This window comes from Centropristis striata, chromosome 4 (genome assembly GCF_030273125.1).
Source record: "Centropristis striata isolate RG_2023a ecotype Rhode Island chromosome 4, C.striata_1.0, whole genome shotgun sequence".
Taxonomy (NCBI): Eukaryota; Metazoa; Chordata; class Actinopteri; order Perciformes; family Serranidae; genus Centropristis; species Centropristis striata.
In genome coordinates this window covers 18,915,812-18,940,150 of record NC_081520.1, presented here as the reverse complement: position 1 = coordinate 18,940,150, position 24,339 = coordinate 18,915,812, and the positions used below count along the sequence as shown (strand labels likewise).

Sequence of the window (24,339 nt, the reverse complement as noted above, 5' to 3'; positions counted from 1 at the left end):
TTTTTTGGTCATTTTGTTTCTTTTTTAATTAATCTAGTTTTTTCTGTCATTTTGTGTTTTATTTGGTCATTTTGTGTCTTCTTTAGGGTAATTTTTATGTCTTTTTTTAAATCATTGTATGTCTTTTTTTGGTAATTCTGTGTATTTTTTTGTCATTCTGTGTCTTTTTTAAGTAATTTAGTGTTTTTTCAGTCATTTTGTGTCTTTTTTTTGTAATTTTGTGTCTTTTTTATTTTATTTTGTGGCTCACTTTGATTGGTCATTCTCAACCAGATGCACTGTTGAGACTTCCTGTGGCTACCAGTTAGCGGCTAGCACCAAAACAACATCGTTTTGTCGCAGAAATATGGATTATTATGCAAAGAAACAGATCAATGCAGCGGCGGCGCATTTGTGTCAAGAGCTTAGCCGGGCGTGAAGATTTTTTTTGTATTTAGTGCCCTGGAAAATGTGTGTGCATGTCAGAGTACTGCAGAATACAGTATTCTTCAAGTGCTACTAATACATGGATATATCTAATTCATGCAACACATATATGAATACATCCTGCTTCAGTTTGTGTGCTTCCCTCTTTGAAAAAAAAAATAACTTTGTGTATAATTAAAAGCCTCTCACTGTGTGAGCTGTATATGAATACATCAGATCTCTTGGTATTTGAACAGATAAGCAGCAGAACGTTTCCTACACAATCTTTCCTTCCCCAAAGGAAAACCACTCACTGTTTATGTCCTCATAAATCTGCAGCCGATGCAGATTCAAGCCCCCGTTTCTACTGTGTTTAAAGAGTCACCTACGAGGCTTTAGTAGCAGATTTATCACTGATTGGTCTTTATAATGTGTGTATTTCTACTCATCCAGTCGACATGCAGCTCAAACAAACATTAACAAACAGAAATGGACGTGGAAGTGTACGCACATACCTCCATAGCAGGGGTCTCAAACTCGCAGCCTGCAGGCCAATTGTGGCCCTCGTGATGATATTTTGTGGCCCCCACCTTGATATGAAAGTTTAATGTGAGTTTTATATGAATGGCACTCTACCATGTGTGGAAGGTCCCTTTAATTACTTTTTTTGGTAATTTTGTGTCTTTGTTTGATAATTGTGTGTCTTTTTTAATAATTCTGTGTCTTTTTTAAATAATTTTGTGTCTCCTTTAGCAATTTTGTGTCTTTTTTTTGGTCATTTTGTGTCTTTTTTAAAATCATTTTGTGTCTTTTTTTAAGTAATTTTGTGTCTCTTTTAGCAATTTTGTGTCTTTTTCTGGTCATTTTGTGTCTTTTTCTTTAGTAATTTTGTGTATTTTTTCTGTCATTTTGATCCTGCCTCCAGCGGCCCCCAGGTAATTTGAGACCCCTGCTCCAGAGTGTCCCAAAAACACACCTAACTTACTGTCTTCTGTAAATAATCAACAAAAAGTAAAAACAGTGTCAGTTCAATGTTTCAGGTCAGCACGGTGCTCTGAGCGTCTGTCACTGTGCTCATCTCTATGTATTTATACCTTTTAGCTGCTTTGGAAGGAAAACCATTTATGTAGAAGGAGAACTTTTCTGCTAACCCGACAAACTATTCAGTGAAATATGTCCCAGATAACATTTTGACAACTGTGACAAATGCATTCCAGCATGTCTCCATGCAGGTTAACTGGCTTTAAGGAATCTTTAAATGCACGTGCTCTTATCTCTCAGCTGCAGGTGAAGTGGATGAAATGGGAGTTTTACGGTGTCTCCTGCTGGTGGCGTAGCCAGGAGGTCTCAACCAGCCTGTAACTGGAGTTATTTTAATAAAGGAGGTCCCTCTTACTATTTATGAGCATTCCTTGTTAATCCTGACGAACGATGTCAGACATGACGTCTTGTGGGCAGCTGATAAGAATTCAGGTTCGGCCACTTTAAAGACACAATGAGGAGGATTTTTTGCAAACACAGCATTCAAAGTTGGCACCTCCCCCCGACTTAATGACAGCTAATTAAGCAGCAGGTTTAGGGATTTTTAGTTTCGCTAGCTGGTCAGACCTAGCTGCCATCGGGGGGTCAGAGGGGAGACGATCCCAGCAGCGTCCATGTCAATATCTGTGGTTGACCTTTAGACAGGATGAGTACAAAAATGTATCTACTGATTTCTATCACTAGCAATGCAAGTGATAGGAATATAAATGATGAATAATTGTACACTGCAAAAAAGGTCTAAAAACCAGATAAAACAGTAAATCTGAGGGAAATGATCTTGCTGCATGGACAGATAATTTACCTTGACAAGATTTATTAAATTAAGATTATTAAATCTAGAAATAAGCATGTTGAACACTTAAAATAAGAAATTCACTCTTAAAACAAGAAAAACACATTTTATGTTGGACTAAAGGACTAAAAAAGACACAAAATAACTAAAAAAAGACACAAAATTACTTAAAAAAACACAAAATAACTAAATAAAGACACAACAAAAGTCACAAAATAACCAAAAAAAGACACAAAATTACTTACAAAAACACAAAATAACCAAAAAAAGACACAAAATGACTAAAAAAGACACAACAAAAGACACAAAATGACCAAAAAAAGACACAAAATAACTAAAAAAAGACATAAAATAACTAAAAAAGACACAAAATTACTAAAAAAAAAAGACACAAAATGGACAAAAAAGTCACAAAATTACTAACAAAGACACAAAATGACCAAAATTGTGACACTAAACAAGACCCAAATAAAATGGAGTCCCACTATAAAAACCAGAGTTGATGACAGGATCACACACAATCACAAGATCACATTTATGTTGGTTTTTCTTTGTTTCTTTTTGGTTCTAAATGTTGTCAGTAAGTCAGAATAAAAAATAAATTACTATCAGGTCATATAGGTGAAAAAAATATACCAACATGGCATTTAAACATGTATTTAAAGTGTTGTATACAGGCAGGATGAAAAGCCCGATAAGACTCCATAGTGTTAACTGTCCAGTATAACAAACGGCCATGAAGAGGATTTTCTTCTAGTGATGCACAGACACACTGCAGCTCAGCTGAAAGCACAGAGCTCACTGATTCATGTGGTGCAAGGACAATTAAGCATCACGTGCGATGCAAATAGAGGACATTCACTATGTGCATGCATACACTGTGAGCATTGGAGGGAAGGTGGTGGTGCTTTCACTGTACTATCATTAGTATTTGACTGGTTTTTATAACATAAACTTGCTTCACATGTAGCAGTTTGAATGCATATACGCACACTGTCAGAAAAAAGAAGCACTGAGCACACACAGTTACTCAGCTGTATTTTAACATGCTCTGTAGCTGGTAATCTCATTTCATTGTGACTTGGTATGTGATGGCTGTAGAGGAGGAGGCTCCTCAAAGGGACAGGCACGGGGACACAGTGAAGCATGTCAGGAATCCTAATCAACACCGTTTGACCTTTGGCTCCTGCAGCATTCGCCATGCGCTGCCTGGCTCTGCAGCCCCGCCCCGTCAAAACCTCCCACACTGTCCTCCTCCTCTACTCCCTGTCCTCTATACAGGGAGCTGAAGCAGGGATTAATGCACTGCATGCAGTAAGGTCGCTGCAAAAAAAGGTGTGTCTAAAAGAAGATAAAGACGCTAAATCTGAGGGAAATGATCTTGCTGCATGGACAGATAATTTACCTTGACAAAGTTTTTTAAATTAAGATTGTTAAATGTAGTAATAATAAAATAGGAAATTAACTCTTAAAACTCTGGAGTCTCCAAAAGCGCCAAAGCATGGCTTCTTCATCACATCCAGACGTAAAAACAAAGCAGACCAAAAAAAGATACAAAATGACCAAAAAAAGACATGAAAAGGATTCAAAAATGGACAAAATAGCCCTATAAGACTTAATAATCTTAATTTAAGAAATCTTGTCAAGGTAAATTATCTGTCCATGCAGCAAGATCATTTCCCTCAGATTTACTGTTTTATCTGTTTTTTAAACACCTTTTTTGCAGTGTGTAATAAACAGAGAAATAAGCCCAACAATGAGCCGTCTCTTAACATTGATGGGCTCCTCGTTACGTCTTTTTTGGTGGTTTTGTGTCTATTTTTTGGTCAATTTGTGTCTTTTTTGGTCATTATACATCTTTTTTGGTAGTTTTGTGTCTATTTTTTCGTCAATTTGTGTCTTTTTTGGTCATTATACATTTTTTTTGGTAGTTTTGTGTCTATTTTTTGGTCAATTTGTATCGTTTTTGGTCTTTATACCTCTTTTTTGGTAGTTTTGTGTCTATTTTTTAGTCAATTTGTGTTTTTTTTCGGTCATTATACGTCTTTTTTGGTCCATGCAGCAAGATCATTTCCCTCAGATTTAGTGTTTTTATCTTGTTTTTCGACACCCTGTTTTTGCAGTGTGAAGCAGGGGATTAATGGACTGGTAGTTTGATACAGAGGATTTGTATAAGTGGATTTGATTTATAAACAATTAACAGATTAGTTGAAATATATATATATATATTGAACGGTGAGCACAGATCACACACACTTCTCTCTTGTTTCAATTTGTTCCTTTTTATGTTCCGCCATCAGAAGTCAGCAGTGACATACAGCAGCTATCCTCAACCTTGGGGTCGGGACCTCAATTGGGGTCGCGAGATGATTTCTGGGGGTCTCCAAATCATTCTGGAAGTCAGCTCTGTCTCCACTGTGTTCATGTCTTCATGTGTTTTAGTCTTTTTGGTCACTTAATGTCTTTTTTTTTGGTCATTGTGGGTTTTTTTGTCATTTTATGTCTTTTTTGATCATTTTGTGGTCAATTTGTGTCTTTTTTGGTAATTTTGTGTTTTTTTGGTAATTTTGTTTCTTTTTTGGGTCATTTTGTGTCTTTTTTTTATCATTTTGTGTCTTTTTTTTGGTCATTTTGTGTCTTTTGTTGGTCATTTTGTGTCTTTTTTGATCATTTTGTGGTCAATTTGTGTCTTTTTTGGTCATTTTGTTTCCTTTTTTTGACATTTTGTGTCTTTTTTTGGACATTTTGTGTCTTTTTTTAGTCTTTTTGTGGGTTTTTTTGTAATTTTGTTTCTTTTTTGGGTCATTTTGTGTATTTTGGTAATTTTGTGTCTTTTCTGGTCATTTTGTTTCCTTTTTTGGGTCATTTTGTGTCTTTTTTGATCATTTTGTGTCTTTTTTTTGGTCATTTTGTGTCTTTTGTTGGTCATTTTGTGTCTTTTTTGATCATTTTGTGTCTTTTCTGGTCATTTTGTGTCTTTTTTGCTCATTTTTGCCTTTATTGCTCATTTTGTTTCCTTTTTTTTGGTCATTTCATTTCTTTTTTGGGTGATCTTAACTGTGCGTGTGATTGTGAGCGGGGGTGGGTCACGGACAACATGCATGTTAAATTGGGGGTTGCGACTCAAAAAGGTTGAGAACTACTGACATACAGAATGTGTGATGTAAGGCAGTAAATCAGATGAAGAGGCTAACAGGACGGCCTGATAAGAAGCAGCAGCAGGGTGTTGGGGAGCATGGCCAGCCACCATGACACCATCACATCCCTCCGTCTCTTTCCATCACAGCTCTCTCTCTTCAGGCCGGCCTGTGGATGAAGAGGGTGTTGTTTGGCTGCGCTAGGTGTTGGGTTTTAATCCCAACACCTACCGCTCCTCTCAGCAGATTCTTGGATGTCTATTTCAAAAAAGAAAGAAGAAATACATTCATCTAAGTGAAGTAGGGAGACAGATGTGACACATGCAGTAATGAAATATCTATTCTCGTCTCCAACAACTGGACTTTCTTTTTCAAAAGGGAGACAAATGCAGTGGAAGAAGGAGATTGAATGAGATGAAGAGAGAGAGAGAGTGTGTGTGTGTGTGTGTGTGTGTGTGTATGTGTTTGTACTTCCAACATAGTGAGGACCAGAACACGTTTTAACCTACAGAGTGAGGACATTTCGGCCGGTCCTCACTTCTTTAAAGGCTTTTTTGAGATTTCAGATTTTGTTTTAAGGTTAAAAGGTTACATGATAATGATAATTAACTGAAACTGTGTTGTGTGGTTACAAAACTAACTAAAACTAACTAAAATCATAGTGAAAATGTCCTTTGTTTTCATCTTTTTTCATACATAATGAAGATGGATCAGACAAACTCACTCTAAAAACTAATTAAAACTAACTGAATTTGAAAACAAAAAATCACAACCCAATTAAAAATAAAACTAATGAAAAATTGAAAACTATTATAACCTTGCAAGGGAATTCACTGTTACAATGAGGGTCCTTACAAAGACAGAAGTACAAGAATGTGTGTGTGTGTGTGTGTGTGTGTGTGTGTGTTCTTGTACTTCCTACATAGTGAGGACCAGAACACGTTTTTAACCAACAGAGTGAGGACATTTTTGCAAAGTGAGGACATTTCGGCCAATCCTCACTTCTTTAAAGGCTTTTTTGAGATTTCAGACTTTGTTTTAACGGTTTAGGTTACATTAGGTTTATGTTTAAAAAATCTAATCAATTAACTAACTGAAACTGTATTGTGTGGTTACAAAACTAATTAAAATTATAGTGAAAGTGTCCTTCGTTTTCGTCTTTGTCAACTTTTTTCATACGAAGATGGATCAGACAAAGGAAATAAAGGCAAAATTTACTGTGACTTCTTTTAATCTATCCATTACAAAAAACTAAAACTAATAAAACTAGCAAACTCACTAAAAACAAATTAAAACTAACTGAATTTGAAAACAAAAATTCACAATGAAATTAAAACTAAAACCAATGAAAAATTCACTATTCCAATAAGGGCCCTCACAAAAATAGAAGTACAAGTGTGTGTGTGTGTGTGTGTGTGTGTGTGTGAGAGAGAGAGAGTTGGACATATCATTAGTGAAATTGTTTCTCCAGTGTGAGTGGAACGTCTCGCTGCAGCAGTGTCACTCCAGAGAAGGTCATTGATGAGAAGGACACAACTGGATACACTCAGCTCTCTATCGGCATAATGGGAAGTGTGTGTGTGTGTGTGTGTGTGTGTGTGTGTGTTTGCCGGGCCTGGAGCTAAAACTAGCCGGGGACGTTTTTAGTCATTTGACCCGGCTGACCTGAAAGTGTCATAAGTGAGCAGAGATAGAGATGAAGCCATGTTATTTTATGGGCCAATCTGAGCCGGGACATAATCAGGACACGCCCGCTAACCACGACTCTTTACTTTCACTCAAGGGGACGAGTGAAGGAGGCGAGGGAAGCAAGGAAATACAAAGTTCCAGCACTAAGGAACAGAGACAGCAGATAAGATGGAAGGCCTATACCACCGTAGATATCAATCAGTCACTTTCAATGCTCTTAACCCTTTATCATGCAAAGAACTACACTGCAAAAAAAGCCAACTTGTATTTTTTGCCTAAAACAATGATTTAAGTTGGTAAAACTTGGAAATATAAATTGTTGACATTTAGGGCAATAATGTAAGTTAGCACAACAAAGGAAGCCAGTTGTCTGCTCAAAAACAAGTTGGTGAGTTGTTGTTACTTATATCTTTAAGTTGGGGTTCACAACAAGGGACAATAGTTCTGCTATCTCTTATTTCTTTGTTGTGAAATGCGGTCATTAGCGAATGCTAGCGGCTAACTGATGCTAGCGGCTAACTGATGCTAGCGGATAACCAATGCTACCGGCTAGCTGATGCTACCGGCTAACTGATGCTAGCGGCTAACCGATGCTAGCAGCTAACTGATGCTAGCGGCTAACTGATGCTAGCGGCGCTGCTTGTTACAGCTACAAGAGTAGCCATTAGCGTATCAATGCTAACTCAAAATTGTGGTCGCAACATTAGCCAATTCAGCACATTGCAGAAGTTAGCAGAAGTAAGGATTAAAAGTTATTACAATGTAAAATTATAAGTTCAAAAATCTGAATTCAGAGTTGAGCAAACTCAAAAACAAAACTTAAAATATTTAGTTTAATTGTCCACCTTAAAATTTTATCGAAGTTTGTTGCCTTGAAATTTTGAGTTCACCCAACTTTTCTTTTTTTGCAGTGTATATTTGGTAACTTCAGGTAATATTTCAAGAAAAAAGTTGCAAATTTACTAGATTGAAGTGGCAAATCTACTAGAAAATAAGTCAGAGATTTACGAGATTTAAAGTGGCAAATCTGTGCGAAAAAAGTCGCAGATTCATGAGAAAAAAGTGGGAAAAAAGCAAGTTTTTTCTCCCAGATTCACCACTTTAAATCTCATAAATCTGCACATTTTTTTCTTGTGGATTTGTCCCTTTAATCTCGTATACTTTTTTCTCAAAATATTATTTTCATATGTTTTTTTTACACATTCTGGCTGCATGTAATATCCTCCAATATTCTCTAGGGTTGAAATTTGGAATTTGCAAGTATTTTAATGAGTCCCCTATTAATGGTTATAGTGGTGAAACTGGGAGAAAAAAGTAGCTTTTTCCCACTTTTTTCTCGTAAATCTGCGACTTTTTCACACAGATTTGCCACTTTAAATCTCTTAAATCTGCTACTTTTTTTCTTGTAGATTTGCCACTTTAATCTAGTAAATTTGCAACTTTTTTCTCGAAATATTACCTGAAGTTACCAAATATAGTTCTTTGCCTGATAAAGGGTTAAAGCTCTGCTGCAACCTTCATCTTTATTGTTTTCTTCCTATTTTTCTCTCCCTTTTTTGCCTATTTTTCTTTGTCTCTTCTGTCTCAGCACTGAATATGATGAACCGACAGAAATCTGTGAGCTATGACCTCAGAATCTATGGATGAGTGCCCATAAATAGTCAAATTTGTATTGTAAACTAAGGTTATACTGCTGAGTCGGCAACATCTGACCGCTATTTGTAACCCTGTCAGGCTCAGTGGCATCAGGGTATCAAGCTGAAGAGGAACAGGGAGAACATGCATGGTTGTTATTATAATAATAATAATAATAATAATAATAATAATAATAACAATATTATTATTATTATTATTGTTGTTAATAATAATAGTAGTAATAATAATAGTCATAATAATAATAATAATAATCATAATAATAACAATAGTAATAATAATAATAATAATAACAATAAAAATAACAATAATAATAATAATAGTAATAAAAATAATAATAATAATATTAGTAAAATAATAATAATATTAATAATAATAATAGTAAACTTTATTATAGAGCACTTTTCAAAACAAAATGTGACAAAGTGCTGAAAAGCAAGTAAAACAAGCTACAAGACAGAAACAAGCACACACACAAAAAAATGTACACCCTCCCCCCACCGCCAGCCACCAGTGCAAATTACATAGGACAGTAAAGACATGTTAAAATTAATAAAAAGCTTTTTTAAATAGATATGTTTTAAGAAGAGATTTAAAAGGTGTCACTGATTTTGCAAGTCGAAGATCATCAGGCAGGAATTCCAGAGTTTGGGGCTCTGGTCACCTTTTGTGTCACGTTGTGACTTCTGTACTGTCAGAAGAATCTGCCTAAGGATCTGAGGCTGCCCTGCTTAGCCTGCTGCCCCCGCGACCCAGCCCCGGATTAGCGGACATGGATGGATGGATGGATGGATGGATGGATGGATGGATGGATCTGAGGCTCTGGCTCATATGGCAGCACCAGCTCATATATATATATATATATATATATATATGTGTGTGTGTGTGTGTGTGTGTGTGTGTGTGTGTGTGTGTGCTGAGCCATGAAGTGCTCCAAAAGTAATCAGTAAAATCTTAAAATCAATTGTAAAACGGACTGGTAACCAGTGAAGAGAGGCTAAAACAGGGCTAATATGTTCAGATCTCTTGGTTTTGGTTAAAAGTCCAGCAGCTGCATTCTGCACAAGCTGAAGACCAGATATGGTTTTTTGACTTAGTCCAGAGTTTAGAGAGTTGAAATAGTCTAGCCTTGATGAAATAAAAGCATGGATGACCCCTAAAGATCAGGCCACGAAAGAAATGACCTGATGTTAGAGACGCATCTTAAATGATAAAAACATGACTGAACAACAGTTGAAACTTGTTTCTCGAATGTGAGATGGCTGTCAAATGTAACAGCTAGGTTTCTGTCGGTGGGTTTGACAGTGTAAGACAGGGATTCAAGGTGGTTCTGTAAGGTAGGAATGGTTGTAGTGGGACCAAAAAGGGGTCATCCAGGATTTGATATCAGTTAAGCAGGATAAAAGCTTGTTAAAATTGCCCTTTTCACTGGTTTGTAGTGGAAGATAAATGTGTGTGTCGTCGGCATAACAGTGATATTGCACATTGTGTTTACTGATGATTTGGCCCAATGGAAGCATATAGAGAGACAACAGCAACGGGCCAAGAATAGAGCCCTGGGGGATACCACATGTATGTTAAAAGGGCCACAGATGATGAGGCATTTCCTAAGATAACTGAGAAAGTTCTGTTTGAGAGATAAGATTTGAACCATCATAAGCATTTTTCATCCCGGACATTGTTCGGCCCGTAGAAGGGTTACTGACCTGCATATATATGTAAAAATAATTCTGCTGATTTTCTTTGTTCCTGAACCATTTTGGAAATAGGAAGCAGCATTCTGAGCATTTGCAAAGCAAGCACATCTGTGCAAATTTCAAGGCGGAAACAGTGTTCCTCCAGAGACTACAAGGACTAAATTGATTGCCTCCATATAATGGGAAAGAAAAAGTAATTCAGAGAACGAAACTGTTTACAATTATGTTGATCAAGTGAGAATTATAATGCAGGTAATTAATCTGTTGCCGGGGCTTTATTGGAGCGCTGATTAGTATTGATAAAGCCCCACTCTTGGCTTAGCTCCATGCTAGTTGTTACCTTTGAGAAGGGCATAGCTGCAGAGCTGATGACGCAAGTTTCTGAAGGTCTGAAAATGTAGAAAATTAAATCATGAAGCAAGTGCAATTCAGACCCTGGGGGAAAATTATAGAGCTTGCCACAGGTTGGAAGGAAAGAGCCACATTTTACTGTTTACAGCATGCAGCATCAGCAAAAAAGGGAAATATATGTCCTGTAGATATCCCTTAGAAAGCAAGTTCCCTGGTTTACTGGTACCCATTGGCTTTAAGCACAACAGATGAGTGCTCTTGTTATCAGGACACAAACACAATTCAGCCAAAGCATCCTGTCACTCTCCTGGTAACAAGATAAATGCTTGTTACCCTCTTAAAGCGCTAAGATAAAACACTCCGGCTGCTATCCATGTTGGAACACCTCTCATTTGGGCTTGTTGAGTCGGCAACGAACAGAAACACACACAGGTCTGAGTTCACAAATCTCCAGGGAGCCATGTTTAATTCATGAGAGAACCTAAAATGAGTCAGAAAGCCAGACCTCGCAACCCCTTTAATGTATTCGGCGAGGTTTTTTCAAAAGCTTTGTGTGTACATGTGTGTGTGTGTGTTCTCGTACTTCCTACATAGTGAGGACCAGGACATGTTTTTAAACCAACAGAGTGAGGACATTTTTGCAAAGTGAGGACATTTCGGCTGGTCCTCACTTCTTTAAAGGCTTTTCAGACTTTGTTTCAAGGGTTAAAGGTTACCTTAGGTTTATGTTTAAAAAATGATAATTAACTGAAACTGTATTGTGTGGTTACAAAACTAACTAAAATTATAGTGAAAATGTCCTTTGTTTTCATCTTTTTTCCATACATAATGAAGATGGATAAGGCAAAGGAAATAAAGGCAAAATTTACTGTGACCTCTTTTAGTCTCCCACCCAACAAATACCCCATTACAAAACACTAAAACTAATAAAACCTAAACTAAAACTAGCAAACTCACTCTAAAAACTAATTAAAACTAACTGGATTCAATAACAAAATTCACAACAAAATGAAAACTAAAACTAATGAAAAATCCAAAACTATTGTAACCTTGCAAGGGAATTCACTGTTACAATGAGGGCCCTCACAAAGATAGATGTACAAGAATGTGTGTGTGTTCTTGTACTTCCTACATAGTGAAGACCAGAACACATTTTTTTTACCAACAGAGTGAGGACGTTTCTGCAAAGTGAGGACCGGCCGAAATGTCCTCACTTCTTTAAAGGCTTTTTTGAGATTTCGGACTTTGTTTTAAGGGTTAAAGGTTACATGATAATGATTATTAACTAAAATTATAGTGAAAATGTCCTTCGTTTTCATCTTTGTCAACTTTTCTCATACATATGAAGCTGGATAAGACAAAGGAAATGAAGGCAAAATATACTGTGACCTCTTTTAATCTCCCACCCAACAAATACCCCATTACAAAAAGCTAAAACTAATTAAAACTAAAGCATTTCAAAAAAATAAATACTAAAGCAAACTCACTCTAAAGCTAATGAAAAATCCAAAACTATTATAATCTTGCAAGGGAATTCACTGTTCCAATGAGGGTCCTCACAAAGATAGAAGTACAAGAATGCGTGTGTGTGTGTGTGTCCCACACCTCTGCTGTCTGTCCGTCTGTCTGTCTTTCCCTGCTCAGATGCCTGTCACGTCTCTGTGCCCTTTGCTTTGGACCGTCCGTGTCAACACTGCGTCCTGTGTGGCTCTGATCTGTGACGTGCTCCTCTCACTCCTCGCCGCTCGCCTTTCTTTGCGTTCCCTCTCCTCGCTTGTCAGCGATCAAATAGAGTAACATCAAAGACGGATGACAAAGAAATGTCAGATGTTGTTAAGGTCAGGAACTAAAGTCATTTACCCATGCTCCTTTGCTTGCTCGGTTCCAAGGCCCTGTTTACCTCGTGTTCTTTTAGTAAATTAAAAGTAGTTGATTTCCAAACAACACCCAGGGGCTCTAGGAGTTAATTGCCTCTTGTGGAGCTCCAAAGGTGTTGTAAGATTGCTGCTAAAATTAGGGCTTTATCAGAGGTTACACACACACACACACACACACACACACACACACACACAGACACACACACTTCACCCCCACTCCCCTCTCTAACTACAGTAGTAGCTCTTATTAACTCAATGGAGTCTTATAGGGCTATTTTATCCATTTTTTAATCTTTTTTGGTAATTTGTGTATTTTTTGGTCATTTTGTGTCTTTTTTTAGTAATTTTGTGTCTTTTTTTGTCTTTTTGTGTCTTTTCTTAGTCATTTTGTGTCTTTTTTTGTCACTTTTTTTGGTCATTTTGTGTGTGTTGTGCCTTTTTTTGGTCATTTTGTGTCCTTTTTGGTCATTTTGTGATTTTTTTTAGACATTTTGTGTCTGTTGTGTCTTTTTTTGGTCATTATGTCTTTTTTTGGTCATTTTGTGTCTTTTTTTAGTCATTTTGTGTCTTTTTTTGGTGATTGTGTGTCTTTCCGTGTCTTTGTAAGTCATTTTGTGTCTTTTTTGGTCATTTGTGTCTTTTTTTGGTCATTTTGTGTCCTTTGTTAGTCATTCTGTGTCTTTTTTTAGTCATTTTGCATCATTTTTTAGTAATTTTGTGTCTTTTTTTGTCATTTTGTGTCTTTTTTGGTGATTGTCTGTCTTTTTGTGTCTTTTTTAGTCATTTCGTGTCTTTTTTCAGTCATTTTGTATTATTTTTTTTGTCTTTTTTGTAATTTTGTGTCTTTTTTGGTGATTGTGTGTCTTTTTGTGTCCTTTTTTAGTCATTTTGTGTCTTTTTTAGTCCTTTAGTGATGTGATATTTAATCTTTTTTTAACTTTCAAAACACTATCATGCTCAATAAAGAATTTTAAATGTTGCAAATGTGAACAAAGTTGTCAAATGTAACATATAAGAGGGTTCCATCCAGTTCTATCATTTTATACTAAATATATTTGAGCTTGTCTCCAGTTTTACTTGGTATATCATCATCAAACTGAAACTGGCTAATGGAGTTTACAGCCAGAACTTTAGAGGTAAATTTACAGTAGGGCTCCACGCTGCTTTGTTTTCTAGTCTGGATGGAGTCAACAAGTCTGGATTATTTGGAGCTTTTAGACACTCTGCAGGGTTAAATCCCGCATCATTCAGCAGCGATTGAAAGTGTTCCTTTTCTACTTCTCCTGTCACTTTGGACCTCACATAACTGATGTTTAAAAATATCTATTTCTGAATACAACTCAAGAGCACTGAAATACTTTCTAAAGCCACATCACAGTGGCGACTGTCAGCACGTCACCCAGCTGCTCCAGCGGAGCTAAAAACAACCACAAAGATAATATGTACACTCATTTTATATCAGATAAAATGTAAAGTACAAAAAGGATTTGTGACAGTGAGTATTTATTTATCCGTCTCCAGCTGATTAACCCTCTGGGCACTATGATCACGTGAAGTTTAACAAAAAAACATTCAACATTGACATTCCCAGGTCATGTAAAACCAAATATATGATAATAAGATAAGATAATAATGATAATATGTAATTTGGCACACAGTTTGTTTCGAAGAGTTGCAGCTAACAAGAAAAAAAAACACCTAGTTTTATTATATTAATTTTTTTTTTATATGTTCATATATGTATCCTATGTTTACATTTTCAAGTTCCAAAACAGTTCATTGAGCTTATTTGTGGTTTTTATTGTAGTAAATAGTATAATTTTCAACTCGGATTTCATGATTTTTGTGTATTTTGGGGCTTAAATATGTTGATAAAGTAGGTTAAAGTGAAAAAATAACTGTCAGATCATATAGGTGAACAACAAATGGACACCAAATATGGGTATCGTAAACATTTTCATGTGGTACATGAAGGGCAAAATCAAAAATATTAAAAAACGGCCAAAAAGTCTCAGAGCCCAGAGGGTCCAGATAAAGCCTGTGATCTGAAGGCTGATGGTGGAGTGTGTTAGTATTTAAAGAGTTGTGTGTCTGTCTGCACGTGTGTGTCTGCATGTGGCCTTATTTAGTGGAAGTAACAGGCGATGACGAGCCTGCTCTTTGGGAAAATGACCCGGTTAAAAACAGAGCAGCTGAGCCTGCGTCACTGTAGACTAACGAGCTGAGAGGACTCGGGGTCGTCTCCCATGTGATGTTAGACACTAATCCTTTACATAAGTTTTGCAGCTGGGAAAATGTGTTGCCTTTATCATAATAGTATATTGATACGTGCACAGAAAATTCATGGTTAATCCTAGTTGTACTGTAGAGTTGAGGATAGGGATGGGTACCGAATTCGGTACTTTTATAGGTACCGACCGAATTCCGTCGGTACTACCGAGTACCGATTCATGTAAAATCAAACGGTACCATGTTTCGGTACCTAAACGGCGTTGACTTTAAACTAATCATTGATTTCAACCCGTTTTCATTTGACGTCTTTGATTAACAAGCATGCTGACGATCGCACTATTTTTTTAAATTTATTTACCTCCTCGTCTGGTCCTGTCTGCTCACCGCGGCCGCTAGCTGCTGCCCTCTTCCACCGCGGAACAGAGACCAACAGCCGGCTCTAGGTCTTCTAGCCGCCAGCTACTATCTCTCCAATGTCTCTACCCGGGCTTGGCCTTCGTCTGCCTCCAGATTAGACCTTCCTTACTTCGTTTGCTCTCTCCATTCATCCGTAGACTAGTCATTAGCAGCTAGCAGCTAGCTGCTGCATCTCTGGTCCTCCGCTAATACTCCGCTCTTCAACTCAGGAATATTACCAGCCACTTTACTCCAAAATGCCTCGCTGAAATTAAATCCCTCGGACTCCTGCGTCATCCCCGATATGTGCACAGAGCAGCCCGACTCAACTTTGTTTATTCCATCATGCTATGCCCACAATACTGTCTGGCCGGTGCTGCGCCGCATAGCTACGACGTCATCACAACAAATCACACGTGCACTTGCAACTTTTTTTTTTTCTCCTCCGTGCACTTGCCACCTGAGAGCTCCTCTGCATTCTTTGATAACACTGCAACCTTCATGTTACAAAATGCACGTTCACTCAACAATAAAGCACAGCTCATCCTGGATTTTATATTGTTTTGATATATTTTTTAAAGTTTATATTTTGAGAAATAAATATGTTACGCAAAAGTACCGAAAATTGGTACCGTTGAGTACCGGTACCGATTCCCAGGTACCGGGTATCGGTACCGTATCGATTCAAATGTGAAAGGTACCCATCCCTAGTTGAGGAGCAGGACTGCCTGATGGATCTCTTTTCTGGCTTTAAAATGCCATTTTATGTCTTCAACATGTATATGTTGGCCGAAAAATGGGGAAAAATGTCTGAATGGAGCAGCAAACCTTTTTTTAAGCCTTACAATGATGATAAAACAGCCAACTAAGTCTAAACTAGCCTACCAGCTTTACTAATAGGTCATAATGAGCATTTATCAATATGATTTTTTCAGAGAGCAGTGAGAACACATTAAAGTTGACCAAAAACTAAAAATGCCGTTTATAAGCTGCACATTTTTACAATCAAATAATGCAAATTTCTTTGGGTTTAAACCAATGTAAAATAAAAAATTAATAGGTAAACAAATAACCGTTTCCTGTTGTATAAATGTTCTGGAGCCGCAGGTTGCCGACCCCTGACTTAAGCAGACTGGTGGTTTTCAGCTTAATGCTAAAGCTAACATGTACATGTTTACCATGTTCACCATGAGCAGTTCCTAATTAGCAGTGAACACAAAGTACAGCTGAGGCTGATGGGAATATTTGAGTTCCATTCTTTTGTCCTAATGATGACACCTAAGGGAATCAGAGCTTTTACAGATTATTATCTTGTGACTATGGTGTCTGTCTGTAGTAAATCAATGGTTGCTAAGATGGAGATGGACCCGTCTGGACCACAACTGTCAACCTAATGATGGCCCTAGAGTTGACATCATGGCAGTCAGTAGGTGTCATCCTCTGGGGATCATTAACTCAAAATGTCTTGGCAAATCATGTCATCCATGTCAAGGTATTCAAGCCGCTACCAAAGAGGTGGACAGAGCTGACAGCTAGCTAATCTGGCTGACATCCCTGGAGCCATGCTGCTAGCATGGCTTAAAACATATAGAAAAATATGAATTCTGACAGGCTGGTTTATGTTTTCTCTAGTGACACCACCATCACTGTGGCGGGAGAAATGTTAAAATATGTGATTTTCCAATGTAATCTGGTGGTTCTAACAACTCTTTTAAAGTTAAACCTTCAAAATAAGACAAACATAGTTACACATATACTCAAATTGTTAATTCAGTGAATCACTTTTTGTATCACTACGCTTCTAATGCAAAAGCAAACTTGATGTAATAATACAAAAAATAGTTTTCTTCATAAAGTATGAAAGGAAAAATGGATATAATGATCTGTTGTAATTTTTAAAAAATAAATTCAAACACACAGCCAGCATGAAATAACATGGGAAATTAATACGTTTTATTTTTGACCCATGTTGTGCATTAGAAGGTGTTTATATGTTGTGCACCAAAGAGTTAAAGTAGAACACATTAATATGGATCATATTATGTACATGAGTTGGAATCATTTAGTTTTTTAGACACAATCCTAAATTGTGGTTTAATTTGCATTGTGAAATGTTTGTAAGAGATTGATTATTAACGTTTTGAGAATATATACACTTTATCTGTCAATAATAAATCACATTGTCATAATTATTTCATGGAAAGAGATTTAAAAAAATGTATTCCAACTTTACGAGCAACCGTGTATTGGGGAGAAATACTGTCATCTACATTACAAACCATCAGATCTAGTAACAAAACTCAACCTCCTTCCCTAAACAGTAGCTTCTACTTGAATCACGTAAACCTTCACATAGATTATTTGTACAAAATATTACCTCCAATACAAATGCAAACATCTGTGACCTTTTAAAGCTTAAAGGGTTCATGGGTTTTGGTTGGTTCTAATTACTCCAGCTAGCAAATATTGACATATTGACAAATGGAAGCAATTTTCAGGTAGACACGTACACAATATTATCCCAGAGGGGGTTGGGCTATATATCAACACTACATTGTTAGTGAGATGCAACATATGTATTTTTAAAGAGGCTATGTCATATGGATAGCTTTGGGTTAAAGGGTTGAAAGGCCTAATGGATAAAGCTTGTCTATGTGCTCTGAGGGCACTGGAGCTTTGACCTTTCCTCTATGTTGTATTGGTCCATTTTGATGTTGGTGATCAATGAACTGAAACTAATTGTGCTGCTGCAAATGCCAATGAAAACACATGTGTTTCACTTGCTGAATTTAATTGACTATCATACTTCCTCTTCCTCTGTCTTACAGGTGTTGAGCTTCAGCTGAGGATGGCAGGAGATTCTCGAGTCCTCATGGACCACAACATGGAGATAGGAGTCACGCCGGCACAGGTAGAATGGACCGCCACGACTGGTGATACCACTGGCGATACCTGGTGGTACCATTGGTGATACCTGGTGGTACCACTGGTGATACGTGGTGATACCACTGGTGATACATGGTGGTACCACTGGTAATACCACTGGTGATACCACTGGTGATACGTAATGATACCACTGGTGATACATGGTGGTGCCACTGGTGATACCACTGGTGGTATCACTGGTGATACCACTGGTGATACGTGGTGATAACACTGGTGATACCTGGTGGTACCACTGGTGATACCACTGGTGATATGTGGTGATACCACTGGCGATACCACTGGTGGTACCACCGGTGGTACCACCGGTGGTACTACTGGTGATACCTGGTGATACCACTGGTGATACCTGGTGATACTTGGTGGTACCACTGCTGATACCTGGTGGTGACACCGTAGTGATCAGTACCGTGTGGGGAGTGGGGAGCGAGAGTGTGAGACGGAAGGACTATGTGAGAGAGAGTATGTAAGATTATGTGAGAGAGAGTATGTAAGATTATGTGAGAGAGAATATGTGAGACTATGTGAGAGAGAGGTAGCATTGTGATAGAGAACAGAGAAGAAGAACAGAGCAATGTGTGCATGAGAACGAAAAACCAGAAGATGGTTTTCAAGATTGGGGGAATGAGGTAGATAAAAAGGATGTCTGATATACAGTCGATATGCTTTACACATGCTCTAGAGATTAAATAAGCAGCACAGATTATAGATCAAGTCTAACCAAACCTGTTTCTATAGTTCACATAAATACATAGCTTAGTTCACTTGGCAGTGGAGAAAAGAAAGCAACACTCACTTCCAATAACGGATGGCTGTGTTGCACCGGTATCTGTGCTGATCCCCCAGCTGATTGGAACTCATGCCGTCTACCCAAGCGGAGCCAGAAAGGCTCAATGAGAGAAAACACCCACCACTTACTACTGCCACGCAGAGAGAACTAATGAATTTGTTTATCGACCATCACCTCCACAGAACGTATTGACTACAAAGGCCAAAGATTGGGCAGCACTGCCGACGACAGCTTCATCTATCACTCAATTAGCCTGATCCCAACGTGTGGAAATAAATGAGCCCATTTTGGCTGTGTTTAATTCAAAAGCTGTGAAATAGCGATTAACAAAAAAAAAAAAATAACTGTGTACATTAAGTGATGCTGTCAGTGGAAAGTTTCAGTCAAAGACGCCAGTGGATGGATTTTTTCTGAATCTATATTTGAGCCAATATCCCTGAGCACAGTCCGTAATAAGGGAGCCCATTGACATTTAGTGAATGCATCGTCATCAAGCTACTAATTGCGATGGCGGTCAATAAGCATTGTCTTTCAATTCTTCTTTGTCTTCTTTGACGTTCCTTAAACAGGGATCACTTCGAATCAATACCTGAAAACTCAATACTGCACATGCAGGCCCGACTGAGTGTGCATGTACATAGGACAGCAGGGAAACAGCACCTGACATCTTCAAGAAGAAAACCGTCCTGAATAAAGCCATCTGACAGGTTTTTATTATCCAGGCTCTGCAATCGAAGCCACTGCAAGGATATTGTAGTGCCTTAGATTTTGTCCTTTGCCGGCTGAACTGTGAGACTCATCGTTTCTGTGATTGAGCAGTCAGTGTAACCACAATAGGACGTAACTTTTGTGGTGATGTGAGCATGCCACTAGAGAGAGATGGATCCCAGGTGTCCTCTCAGAAGCGAGAGATTCAGAGGGCACAGGGGCGGTTTTCTTGCCTCAGCACAATGCATTTCAATTATCAACTCAGATTGAAGTGTCAGTGTGCAGCCAAAATGTCCTTGGTTTGTTTAAAAGGTGACTGGAAACTGTCCTTTTGTGTGTCTGTGTTTGTCTTTCTGTCTGTATGTAAGAATGTGTCTAAAGAATGGGACACTCTGTAAGCTTTCAGCTTGGGCAGTCACTGGGCCTCATGCAACAACATTTTTTTATTCTTATCTTCTTCACCTACTTTGAAAATTATCTATAGGCTATTTATAGGATTATCAATTCTAAAATCGCTTCAAAGTAATAAACAATGCATTGGTGAAAAAATTCCCATGACTCCTGCTTTCAGGTCTGGAACACTGGAACATTGATTTTGGCCCCATCCCTTTTTAAAAGCATAATAATTAAAGAAGCATTTGATACAATGTCTTTTTAGTGATTTCGTGTCCCTACAGTTTCAGAGTACAATTTACTTCTTCACTTCTGCCCTAAATATGAACATCTGTACATAATTATTCACTCTGATTAAATTACTTTTCATCATCATCATCAAATACTACTCCAAACATCAAGTGCCGCATCACAGGACATAGCAAGCCAGCTAATATTAGTCCAACAGAAACAAGTCAAGCTCCATGTCTGTCTTGCAGGCTTTTATTTTGGAAAACACTTCAAAAGCTCAAAGTCGAAGTTCTTTCCTTTTTCTCTTAATTTCTATCTACAGTCTCTCCACCTCTGCCATAATGTCTGTAGAGGCTTCTGAACTGGGGTTGCCCGATTTCCCCACTCTGGTTCCGACACGGCCAAAGCTCGTTTGCTAGCGGTGTAAACACCAACACTCCTTACTGGGGATTTCCACCGGGCGTGGAACGGTTTCGCTGTGGTTTTGCTCCGTCCTCTGCCTGGCATCAATTCCCACACGGCAGCATAGCGAGCCAGCCGTATACATGAGAGATAACGAGAAAACGCAATAATCCTGAACGTACAGGAGACCACGAGATCCCGTGATAAACTGTGTATAAAGTAAACAACAACAACAACAAACAGCTTACTTTGCTTCTCCGAAGTGGAAGATCTGTTGATCTGACCATCTACCCTTATAAAAACTGTGTTATGTCGTAAATGATTGTATGATGTTCCACTTCAACAATCAGTCTCTAATCGTCCGTGTCGCCGATCCTGTTATTGATTGATTGCTGACTTGGTGCCCCCGGTCATAACATACTGTTGGTTTGATGTGAAGTAGTTTTAGGCTGCATGAACTGCGTATTGTGTTTTATTTTGAAAGGAAGCAGAAGTGTATTACGTTGATTCTGTGTCGGATTTCCTGTCTGGTGCAGTCTGCTCTGTTGAGCTTGACACGGTTTAGCAGCGGCTATCGGCAAAAATAGAAATGCTACGTTTTAATGTGGCTGCAGAGCGGAGAGCCGCGGCTGGGACGCTGCTGAGACGTTACGCGGCGCCCTCGGTGGGAATCAGGATTTACTTTAGCAACAAGTAAAGCTTTCTGTCCATCAGGAAACTCCTAAATCACTCAGAGCCAAGGCAGAGCAGCCGGACGACACCACAGGGAAAACCAGGAAACATTTTCCTCATAAAACATGGTCCAGTTTCAACGACATGAGTGCCAAAGCTTGTGGTATGTTAGTGCCGTAAGCCACTTCTTCTCCCGGGAGATCCTACCAGCCCACTACAGTTACATAGTGCAAGAACAGGCATTCAGGGCTTCAAGTGGGAATAACAGAGGCACCATTCTCCCTATTACAAGTCAGTGTAGAATCAAAATGATTTAGGAGCTGCAATTTCTAAGTTAAATAGTTACATAATGTTTCCTTCACCAACAAGTGAGAATGCTCTGAGAGGGTTTGTTTGCACAGTATGAAGAACCCACAGAATGTATTTGTATTGAACATATTTTCATATTATTGACTCTGTAGTAGCCTACAGCTTTATCTACCCTGACTTCCTAAAAAAAACCATTACATTGCCTATAAGATCTCATGTAATATTTTTTCATTTGAGCTCTTATGTCACCACCAATTTTTAACACAAAGTGACACCCTTTAACCCTTTGATGCACAACATGGTCTAAAGTGACCCGACTAAGTTTTTATATTCTATATCTTTGCAATAAATTAATTTCATCATTCGGTATTGTGGTTTTCCTCAAATAACTTGTTTTTGATCATCAAACATCCTAATTTTTAGTTTTCATTTCTTACTTTTTGAATTTTTATCACTACGCTTCTAATGCACAAGATCATTTTTTACCCATGTTGGGCATTAGAAGGTGCTTACATGTTGTCACCAATTTAAAACCTGACAAAGAAGACACAAATATTAACTATCCTATATTGTTAAATTGGTGTTTTTCCAGTGGAAATTATTATTTGGTGGCTCTAATAAGTCTCAAATGTTAAAATATGTGATTTTCTAATGTAACCTGGTGGTTCTAACAACTCAAAGTTAAACCTTCAAAATAAGACAAACATAGTTACACATATACTCAAATTGTTAATTTAGTGTATCACTTTTTGTATCACTATGCTCCTAATGCACAAGGACATTATTGAACCATGTGTGTAAACTTGATGTAATAATACACTATTAACTATTTTCTTAATAAAGTATGAAAGGAAAAATGGATATTATGATCTGTTGTAACAATAATAAAAAAGATATTCAAACACATAACATGGGGAATGAATGAGGGTCATTTTTGTTCATAATTGTGCATTAAAAGCTGTTTATATGTTGTGCATCAAAAGGTTAAAGTAGAACACATTAATATGGATAATATTATGTACATAAGTTGGAATCATTTAGTTTTCAGACACAATCCTATGTTAATTGTGGTCTAATTTTTATTTTGTGTTTACATGTTGTGCACCAAGGGGTTAATTGGTTTCCATAACCCTTAATGTTCTAAAAAACACACAATATTAGAATCCTGCATGTATGTGCATGACAGCCAGTTTCTAGATAAGCTAATTGTGTGTTCCCAGGCATATGCCGTTCTTTTTGAGGATGCCATAAGGGTCTGTTGGGGAAGGATGGAGGATCTGTTCCTATCCAGGCCTGCCAATGTCCCATAGGGTTCTAGGGGAGGGAACACAGGGGACGGGGAGGGAGGCAGGGCACAGCTGTGGAGCCAGATCGCCTCGCTGGAGCTTGGCCAACATCGACACAAAGACCTGGGCGTCCTTGTGTTCTTGTTGTGTCCTTACTCTCTCTTTTGTCCCTGTATATATGTGTGCATACACTGACACCTACAATGTCATTGTGGAGCAGCACAGAGCAGTGACTTTATAACAGCTCATAATTTCATTTGCCTCCCCGCCAGCAGCACAGAGCAGCGTGGTTTTGCAAAGGCTGAAAGGAAAAATCTTATTAAATCTTATTAAAAAGGTTAACACCTCCATCCCCCAGTATAAACTCAATATATCTTTAGAGAAAATATTAATGAAAAGAAATAAAAGTGGCGAGTGTAAAGTACACCCATGTGGCGAAAACCATAGACTGTATATAAATAATGGACGTAGTCACCGTGACGTCCCCCATTGGTTTGTGGCCCGTTGGAAGCATCGAGTTCAGCGTTACACTCGTCGCCATCTTGCATCGTCATCTTGTTTTTCGATACGCGGAGCAGACCATATCTGGACTGTGGAGGAGGAGAGGGATCTGATCACTGACTACAGCCTCAGCATTAACTGGGATGTTAGTTTTGGCTAGCAAAAAAACAAAAACAAAATGTATCTTTCTTACCTCAGAAAACTGAGCAGCGACTCCTTGGAGTGTCTGTTAGTCCAACCAAACACTGAACAAGACATTTTTACTGAACAAAACGTTCAAATAAACTGTCATTAAGTGAAAATACAGTGAAAGGGTCAAAGTTATGAGACCAGATCGGTAAACGTCCTTTTTTATATCTATATAACGTTATATATAACTTTATTGACACATTGCCGTGGATACACATTGTTCTGCTTCTCTCCTGATGACGGCTCGCCTTGTTAGTGACCTGTCAATCAAAGCTAGAAACGCCCCAAACCATACGATTCTTTATCTTCTATTTTCTTCTAAATGGGGCCATTATTAGAACTATTGACATCAGATTGTCTTGAAGATTTTTTACTAGTGATTGAGACCATAGTGTTGTCCTGAAAAAAAATTCTGAAGTAATAAATCAAGTGAGAAGTTTTCAAATTTTGCACTGAAATGAATGGACAGACTTTTTTTTGCAGCCAAACTTAGCGCCCCCTGCTGGAATTTTCGGTGGATTGCAGCCTTAAGGCACTTCCTGGTTGGCCTCCATGCTCAGACATGGAGATTGCCGCCTGAGAAAACCTCACTGTTCTTTTTGTCTGTGCTTGCTTGCTTTCTTTCACTCCTTTCCCTCTCTCTC

At 38.1% G+C, this 24,339-nt stretch overlaps 1 protein-coding gene across 1 annotated transcript in view; it reads left to right on the top strand.

Annotated features, from left to right (window-relative positions):
• kcnj5 (potassium inwardly rectifying channel subfamily J member 5) overlaps positions 1-24,339 on the top strand; it is a 47,163-nt gene that overhangs the window by 3,087 nt on the left and 19,737 nt on the right. The window contains exon 2 of the mRNA XM_059330624.1: positions 18,100-18,182. Coding sequence (XP_059186607.1) covers positions 18,120-18,182 — 63 coding nt within the window. The 5' untranslated portion in view covers positions 18,100-18,119. The remainder of the gene's footprint in view (positions 1-18,099; positions 18,183-24,339) is intronic.